Below are 10,210 nucleotides of genomic sequence, written 5' to 3' on the forward strand. Positions count from 1 at the left end.
GATTTTGTATACATCTCTATAGTGATATTGCAGTGTTGTAGCAGCTCTGCAGGCAACCATTATTTTTCCCTACAACTGCTTGCACTTTGCAGTTGAAAGGTGGCAACAGTGCTGAGAGCTGCTGTTGGGATCTTTCAGCGACTCTGCTGTAAATTATCCCCACACTTAGTGCAAAATAAAATTGGAAGTGGAAACAGATTTGTTGAGTCTTTCCCTTTTAAATGTACTAAAACACAGAAAAGGTTTTCTTTTTGGGTGAGGGATTGGGGGGGGGGGGGGGTGGCGGCGGCATGTGGTAGGACAGTGAGATGAAGTAACTCATTCAGTTACATTAAAAATCAGACAGAAGGTAGGCAAGGAAAGAGCTGAACCACAGTATTGGCGCACACTCCATCTATTTTAATAGAAAGTATCGTGATACATATAACATTGCTAAATTAAAAGGATTCATGTATTATTTCAGATAAATTTCTTCAAGAATCACACAAAACTGATACTGTCAGACTGGAAACAGGGGCTGCTTGTAACATACATCAACAGTGAACGTCAGAGTGTGTCATACTGGCTGCATGAAATTGAACTTGTTGGTTGTGACAGTGACATTCTCGACAGACTGAAAATAGCAGCAGCAATTTTGCGAGAATTTGCTGAACTTGATGGAGAGGTTGTGTAACTGTTTAATGTTAACAAATGTAGTTTCTGTGATTATGTGAGATTTAAAAACTGTTATGAGCAGTTTTACATTATTGATGTTGATTGATTTTTACTACATAATAATAAGCTGTTGTACTTGTGTGTGTTACAGTGGTGGATGAAAGAGGGAGAAGAGTGTAAATTTTTTGCAAAATAGTTTTCCTTTCAGTAGTTTCTTCTTTGTTTGAAGTATAAGCTACTGATGTAAAGGAAAGGAAGATCAATGATCTGCATTTCAACAATTTTCAGTATAATTATGCTGATAGTAAAATATTATATTTTTTAATTATGTTGAACTTTGTTTTCAACAAAACTTAAAAAAGAAAGATAAAAAAATTGTTTGATTGGAAAGAGAGAATTGTGATAAAGGTGAGGATTAATGTAACTTGGAAGTAAAACTTGAAGTAACTCTTTTACACAAAACAGAGCAGTAAAAGTGAGTGTAATTGCTATGTTAATTTTCTGGGAAATAATTACATATGAATATGTACATAATATAGTTCATTTTAGTTTTAAATGAGAAGTTCGTTAAAGTAAATGTCTGTGCTGTTTAGAATTTGAAATATTGCTCATGTTGGTACAAAGTTAACCAATTTATGTATGTGTGTGTTTGTACATAGTATTTAATTATTTGCGATTGACTTTAAATACAAGAAACAGCCAGATATTGGACATTATGTGCCATTCTTTTTTTTATGTTTTGTGTGTGGTGTGCCTGTAAGCTGTAAGAAATATGAAATGCTTAGTGTGTAATACACTCAAGTGGATTTCCTGACTGATTCTTCAGTATGAATAGTAAGAGAAATTGTGTAACTGAAATTTTCAAGAAACAGTATATGTAGTATTCTCTGTGATATTTACCAACTGAAATGTTTTGCTGTAACATACTATAACTCATATGTAGAATGGTTTTATCTTTCATCAAGATCACATGTCAAATTTGAATCATGAAAATATCTAAATGTTTGGGTGCAGTTCTATTGCCCTACTCTGCTTCTAATTTTTGTTGTTTTACTCATTATTTTTGCTTTGGTACATGTTGCTGCTTATGTGCAGTTATCAAACAAATGGATCCGTAGAGATATTGAAAATCAGTAAGTTGAAAATGATATACTCTGTCTTTGATAATACAACTTGTTGCAACACATTCAGCTGCAGCTTTTGTAACTCCATGGATATATATCTTGTGCCAATTTAAAATGTTTATCATTAACAGCCTATATGCACAGCCATGATAGTAAATTGCAATTGTACTCTGATTGTATGTAGTAGTTTGAGAAAAAAAAAGTGCTTAACTACAAATAGTTAATTACTGTGTAAAATGAGGTGGACTGGAACTAAAAAGATACATGATAAATAACAGATCCAAACCAAAGATGATTATGATGATGCTGCATTTTGTGTTCAGTTTTAATTGCTGATTGTAAGGTCAGCTAAACAATTTTCTTGGTGCACAGTAAACAATGCAAAATATTTTCTAAACTGAGTGTTTACATTTTTCTTAACCTTCTGCAAAAACAAATCTCACACCATTTGAATCCAAAATAATTTACATGGATCAGATCCAAACAATAACAGTTTTAATTTTTTCCCCCACTTCACTACAATGAAGAAAAGCTTCTGGCTTTACTCCAGGCTATAAGTGTAAAAAAAGTACCATTTCACAATTAAGATTATAAACTCGACGCAATACACAAAAATTGGAGTTCACCGATGCCATGCTCCTACTGTTCTTCTAATACTACCTTGCATAAAGGAGTTCATAAAAGACAGCTGGTGGGGTAATTCTATGCATTAGTTTTACAGCTTCTGCATTTGTAACAGGTAATGTGACAACACTGAAAACTGATGAGACATTGTGGAATCTACTGTTCATGTCATCACAACTTTACCATTCTTAATACATGAAGTTAGTGCTACAAAGTACTATACTTCCTGGTGTAAAAGGTATGTATAGTGTTTTTCTCTGCAACATTTGTAGCATTTCATCTATAGTATGGACCATAAGACACACCATTTCTGCATTCCTCAAGTGATAGAGATCTGTGAAAGTTAAATGTGTGTCTGGGTGCATATAGTCATCAATCATCATCTTGGTAGATGTTAGTTCCAAAAGTAACTATTGTAATATCTTTCAGTTCATCACTGGTGTGATGGCTGTTTATAATCATGGGGTTTTGAGATCACATTGCTCAGCCTGTGATATTTTGGATAGCTGTAAAACAATCTACTTGCAAGGAAACTGTCACTTAGGAATTTATGCACAGGTAACATAGATAGTACCTAATGTGTAAATCTGCCACAATTATACTTAATCATAGAGTTGTTGGTACAAGAAACATGCTGCATCTTGATGTTCTGTCACCAACTATAGTGGAGTCAGATGGTTCTCATAGACCACATATAGGAACCGGCAAGCAACTTTTTCTCTGTCCATCGATTCCCTGACTGAATGTTGCTGTTTGACAACTTCAGATACCTCATTGTTAGTACTGCCATTTGTATAATGCTTACAGCAGTTCCTCACCCATTCATTCTAAGATTTCTGTCATATTTATTGTCACCACAGCTTTCCAATATAAACTAAACTAATATAGTAGGCATTTTTGATTAATAATAAATAGAGGGTACACAAACTGTGCAAAGTCACGCATTTGCTCTTCTTTTACAATCTGTTTATGGATGTTCGTCATCCATATGACAATTCTATTTTTCATGCACCACACTACTTCTTCCGTGCCCCGCCAGGATACATCATCACATAGCTAAGGCAGTAAAATTTTCTTTCCTTGAGAGTGCCTGTGGTTTCTGATATTTTCAGATTCTCCTCAGTATTTTACAGTTAGGTATGTGGTTAATGTGAGTGGACAGCTGTAGGCCCACATATCAAAATTTGTTTCTTGTGGCTTTGTTCAATATTCATGCTTAAATTTCTATAATTTTTTTGTATCATTGGACTCAGACTCATTAAATAATGTGAAAACTGTGTACTGTGATGCACCTAATTTGTGATCTTTGAAAAATACATGGGTGTATTTTAAGTTTGTCTGTAGATGTTTCATACAGAGGTTACAGAACTGTAAAGATATCTAACAGGTATGTGTAACTATTGCGAAGAAACATTGCTGTTAATATGAGGGTGTGCTGAAAAGCAATGCCTCAGAATTTTTTATATGATAGCTCTTACAGCTTTTTTAAAATAAAATGACCTGTATTAAGATTTTACATCTTTATTTTTCACGTCTAAATATTTATTTCGCAACATAGCCACCCTGGTGATGAACACATTTCTCCCAACAAGAGACCAGTCTGTTGATTGCAGAATGTTTGACTTTGTCCACGGAGCCATGATCTCACCTCTACTTGCACCGCTTCTTCACTGTCCAAGTGAAGTCTTCAATAGTGTTCTTTAAGTTCTGGAAACAGATGAAAATCAGATGCGACAAAGTCGGAACTGTATGAAGGATGATAAATGACAGTGCAAGGCTTTGGATTGTTGCACATGTTGCAGCACTCCTGTGTGGTCTGGCATCGTCATGCTGAAAGAGAGGGTGCTATGTGCTTCTTGTGTAGATGAACTCTTGAAATTTGAAACTCTGTTACAGCGTGCTGTTTCCCACATACACACAGTTACATTAAACACCAAAATTTGGAGCCCTGTAATGGTAGACGTGTGACATGAAGAATGCAGATGTAGAATGTTAATAAATTAATTTAAATTAAAAAGTTTTAAAGAGTTTTCACATAAATGTGGAGGCATTACTTCTCACCACACCCTTATATTAGCAAATGCCTGGAATGTAAAATAGACAGTTGGGTTATCGGAGTAGAAGCATTATTCCTCGGCTGATCATCACTCCTAGTTATTGTTTTGACAATTCTCCGTTTGCTTTTGGTTGGCAAGTAAGAATCTGATTAATCTAGTGAATAAATCTTGTTAACCAGAGAGAGAGTGCGAGTGCGAGTGCGAGTGCGAGTGCGTGTGTGTGTGTGTGTGTGTGTGTGTGTGTGCATTTATGGCTGAAATGATGAAAGCAGCCTATAAAGTGGTGATTCTGAAATTACACAAAAAAGCAAGGCCTACAAGCTATATACTGAGTGAAATAGTGACATCACATAGCGATGTTAAGTGAAGCCAGACAGAACTGCTTTTAAGACAACAAGTGAACCTACAGAAGCAGATTAGGGATCTGTAAACTCACATTGCAGCCCAAGATGACAGGAGTTTACAACCAACAAATGTTGAATATGAAGGGCAGTTTGCCTGTTGCATCTAACGTGGTTTCTGTACCAAAGATAAAAACACAGATACCGAAGTTCCTGCCAGAGAAGCCTGAACTGCATTATGTAATGCTAGATTTGGTGTTTACGCAAAACAGCGGTACTAGCAATTGCACAAAGTTCGCTGAAGCTTTTAACAGCTTGGATGCTAGAGCAGTTGAATGGTGTCTGACATTATTTTGAAACCACACTCACAACAACAGTATCTCCACTTGAAGGACACTGTGGTCCAACAGAAGTGTAAGTCGTGGGGCCAACAAATGGAACAAGTACTTCAGTTCAAACATATCGGCAATAAATGCCATCTGAATTCTGGCAACAACTGAAGAGCATCGTGGGAGAGCTAGCAATGTCAGATGAAACACTTTGGCATGTGTAGCTAATGCAAGTATTGCTTCCACTGAAAATGGTGGTGGTGACATGGGGGAAGTGTGATATTCTGTGCTTGCTGTAGCAGAGAAGGTGAATCCTACAGTGGGGCAAGCAGGTACCTCAGTGGTGTTACAGGTAGCTAGCAATATCACCATTGTTGAGACAGCAGCTATACAGCACGAGCACCAGACGAACATCAATAAGCAGCTCTGGAGTCTGAAACACCAGATGGACACAATCTTGAAGCAATTGTTGTCCCTCGCAATGAATAAGTGGACCCACACAAGGAAAGATAAAGGAGAAGAGAGGTAATCCATCCAGCCAGCAGAATTGGATTGCTAGCCAGATGGTACGAAGAGGACAAAATCGTCAGGTTTGTTTGTACCACAAGTGTTTTGGCAATGATGCCATGAGATGCATATCTCCCTGCACATTCCCAAGCAGCCTCAGTGACCAGCAGTGGGCAGAACAGGCAGCACAGTTCCACAAGAGTGCCAAAATTCTAGATGAGGGAGTTGCTGCTACTTCTGCAGACACCAACAGAGATGTATCCAGAAGGAGTCATGACCAAGCACTCAAGATTGGCCCAGTTAATTCATGACAAATCAATGACATCCATACATACAGTGAAGCAAGCGTGTCTGCTCACATTATCACATTACTTGTAATCAGACTGGTGCTCCCTTATTGACTGGGTTCAGGTGTAAGTGTCTTGCAATTCCGTCAAAGTAGGACTGCAGTGATGGGTGCAACTCTCCACCTTACAGCAGCTAACAACTTGTCCATCAGAGCTTATAGTGAATATAATGCAATGATGGATCTGGGCTTCAATAAAAATTTCAAGTGGAGGTTCATACTGGCAGATGTTAGTGAACCATTATCAGGTGCAGGCTTTGTATACCGACAAGGTCTGAAATAAAGCTAAGTATGGCATGAACTAAGTCGGACAGTGAAGTGGTAACACACACTATGGGCAGAAGTGCAACAGTGCCATCATCTCACCCATTTGTTTGGTTAGTCCAGGAGCTAGATAAAAGGTTGTTGGCTGATTACAGAAGGTATTGCATACCAAGGTGCATCACATTAAGATGTCATCTGGTCAACCGATTTCTCGATGTCCACCGAGATAAAACCCAACTGTTTCTTGTGGCAAAAGTGGAATTTGAAGAGATGTTATGTGTGGCCCAAAGGGCTGACAGCACGTGGTCATCACCATTGCATATAGTTAAAAAGAATGATAGCACCTGGAGACCTTGCGGGGATTACCCCACTCTAAATGCAGGAAACAATCTCTGACCGTAATCCTGTTCCTAAGCTAAGGGATTCCACGAATGTCGTAGATGGAGCTACAGCCTTCATTGTGATGGACTACAAGAAGGCTTATAAGCAGATTCTAGTCAGTGAAGAATATATTTCCAAGATTGTGGTGATATTGCCTTTTGGCCTCTTAGGATATATACTCATGCCATTTGGTTTAAAGAATACAGCTGTCATGGCAGAGGTTTGTAGATGAAGTACTAACAGGCTTGGATTTCTGCTTTGTCTACCTTGATATTTTCAGACAACTAAATTACATGAGGAACACCTTAAGGCAGTGTTCGATAGGATGCATGAATATAGCCTGGTGCAAAATGAGTTCTGCGTCAAACACAGGTGACATTTCTTAGTCATATGGTAGCTACCAGTATTTACCCTCTCAAAGAGAAGACAGAGCTCATTAAGAACATTCATATCCCAGTGGATTACCAGCAATTAAGAAGATTCCTGGGGATTGTCAACTTTTCCTGCATTGCGTATCTAGAGCAGCAGAGGTGCAGGCACCACTGACAGACGCACTGGCAGGTCAGAATGTTACGGGCAGGCATCCCCTGCCATGGATGCCCATGATGCAACATCCTTTTGAAAAGGAAAAAGCTAGTTTGCAAAAAGCAATCCTTTTATCCCACTGGTTCCATAATGCACAATTAGCGATGGTGGTGCATACCAACCAGCATGCTATTGGGGCATCTCTCCATTAGTGTCGAGAGCAGTTGGAAACATTAGGAGTCTCTCCCCTTGAAGCTGACAGAAGCCCAAACAAATTGGAGTCTACGATTGAGAGCAGCTGGCCATTCGTGAAACCATATGACACTTCCATCTGTGTGCTACAGCTGGAGTTTATTGGGAAATTCACAACAGACATAAGAGGGGCAGAAAATGCAGTGGCCAATATGACCTCTCCCCTCCAAGAGTCAGGGCAATTTCTTTTCCAGTAAAGTATGATCAACTTGAGAAGCCCAGGTTACAGACAAGCAACTGCAAAAATATTTGCATGATCATTCAACAGCTCTTCAGCTCAAATGTTTGCAGTTGCTGGGCACAATGAACCTCATTTGGTGATAAATCTCTAGATCCTCACCTAGACTGTTCGTGACCAAAATACTACAAAGAGTGTAGAGAGAGAGAGAGAGAGAGAGAGAGAGAGAGAGAGAGAGAGAGAGAGAGAGAGAGAGAGAGAGGGGGGGGGGCGCAGCATCATCAAGCAATTTGGATGGTAGAGCTCTGGCACAGAATGTGGAAAGCTGTGCCTTTGCGCCATGAGAACAGCTGGACAGCTGCACTACCACTGAATTTTCTGGAGCTTCACACAGTCCTTAAGCCAGACATCTGGGCATCTACCACAGAGATGGTTTATGGAGAGATGATATACCTGCCATTGGAGTTTTTTGGCAACACCAACACAAATTGAGATGCCTACTATATATGCTGCAACAAGTAGAGCTCCAAATAGCTAAGCTGTGCCCCTCACCAGTGTCCCATCATGGAGATAAGAGAGTGGTCATCCACAAAGACCTTAAAACATACTTAAATGCGATGCTGTGAACAGATGCGATATGACCATCATTGCAACCACCACCCACTGGACCCTTACAGGTACTAAAACACGAGGAACGTACTGTGTACATAATGTACAACAACAACAACAACAACAACAACAACAACACAATGACAATGGCATAGGAATGGGTAACACTGGCATATTTGATAATTCAAGATGTACCCTCACAACAAGATACCTTGGGTACTACAGCAGCTACCTTGAGTAAACTGGACAGGGCTATTGATCTGTCAACAGCATCACCACCCTCGACTCTGCTAATGAGCCTACTGTTGAAATTTGTAACTTATACAAGAGCTGATCGATGGGTACAACATAAATACCTGCACGTCCCAAGAGCTCTGCTCTACTGGGGGAACGGGGGGTGTTTATGTGATGTGTCTGTGTGGGAAGTGCCAAATCCAGACAGTGATTGAGAATGCATGTATTATTCTTTGACTGACTGGCTGGGTTTGCTGTAGGTTTAATCTTAGTTTTAGTTTAGACATTTCTCTGTTTACTTTTGGTTGTCAAGTGTGAATCTTGATTTATCGAGTTAATACATCTTGTTAACCAGAATTCATGTGTGTGTGTGTAGATTTATTGTTGAAATGATAGCAGCCTGTAACACTTTAGCACTTGATAATAAATCACATTTGTCATTGCCAGACTTTAAACATTTGCATATTTTTGTGTGAGTTTAAGGGTTGCTTTCACACAACATTTTCCAGGCACTTCCCAATGTAGTCTGTTACCCAATTTTTAAAAATGGTGCTGGCTAGATTTTCTGTCATAAACTACTCACTTGAATGATTCTGTACCATTATACCCTGTATAAACACTTTATTTAATTTTATGGTTAAAATGTTTTTGTGGTAAATCAGCTGGGATAGCATTTATTTCTCTCTTCAGTCATGACTAATTGTTGGAACACACAGAGGCCAAGCCTTACAAAGTGATACCTACAAACAAGTTGGTGAAAATGAAAGAAATTATGGTTTGAATTGTTTAGAAAATGTCTTCATTCAGATTTTCTGTAAACTAACTTGGCCCCAAAAATTAGCAATGCTGACCATCTTTCATATCAATCTTTGCCTATGGCCTCAGTTGGATTTGGCGCAGTTGAGCTGCAGTGCCAGCACAGTGTAGTCAATCAGGCACATTGTAGCTATGGGAGCATACATGTATTTATTAGCTCAAATATTCTTAGTCTTATTTGTGTGTGTATCGATGACTGAACTCCTCCTTTACTGTAAGATGAATTATTACCTTTACTCTTTGTTAGTTACATTCCAACAAGGGCTTTCCATTGCTATAAACAATTGATACAGTTAAATAAACAGTCAGATTCTAACATGGATTTGGCATGTACTGAAATATGTCTTTAGTACAGCCATTCAGTCATAGTCTTGAAACCAGGAAGTGCGTTGTAGATTGGAAAGGTCTTACTTTATGGCAAGTTGAATGAGACATGAATATATTTTATTTATATGAAAACCTTTGATACAAATCTGCATGCACGCGCGCGCACACACACACACACACACACACACACACACACACACTCACTCACTCACTCACTCACTCACTCTCTCTCTCTCTCTCTCTCTCTCTCTCTCTCTCTCTCCCCCTCCCTCCCTCCCTTCCTCCCTCTCCCACTGAAAGTTAAGTATGTTGCCTTTTCAGTGTGAGCAGGCCAGAGGTAATTACTGTCAGTACTAAATGAGGGGTGTATAAAGTTATACAATTAATTTTTGTTTGTTTTTGCAGGTACGTCTGCAGTGGTGGTACACACAGAAATCCCTGTACCTCAGTACCTCACTACCGGTGCCAAAACAAAATGTCACAACCCTTGATAAAGTTGTGTATTGTGCATTCATTCATTCATTTTCAGCAACAGCGGAAAAGTTGCAGCTGTGTGAGGACAATCTGCTTTGCTGCTTTACCTGCCGGGATTGGCGCACTGCTGCTGAAAATGAATCCTTGCGTGATACCTACTTCATCAAT

General features: G+C 39.0%; 1 protein-coding gene across 1 annotated transcript in view; it reads left to right on the forward strand.

Moving 5' to 3' along the window:
* Nucleotides 1-2,175, forward strand: part of LOC124555529 (serine/threonine-protein kinase PLK1-like) — a 256,330-nt gene extending 254,155 nt beyond the window's left edge. The window contains exon 11 of the mRNA XM_047129483.1: nt 464-2,175. Within this exon, the coding sequence (XP_046985439.1) occupies nt 464-673 (210 nt within the window). The 3' untranslated portion in view covers nt 674-2,175. The remainder of the gene's footprint in view (nt 1-463) is intronic.
* The last annotated feature ends 8,035 nt before the right edge of the window (nt 2,176-10,210 follow it).

Source organism: Schistocerca americana, chromosome X (genome assembly GCF_021461395.2).
Source record: "Schistocerca americana isolate TAMUIC-IGC-003095 chromosome X, iqSchAmer2.1, whole genome shotgun sequence".
Classification (NCBI taxonomy): domain Eukaryota; kingdom Metazoa; phylum Arthropoda; class Insecta; order Orthoptera; family Acrididae; genus Schistocerca; species Schistocerca americana.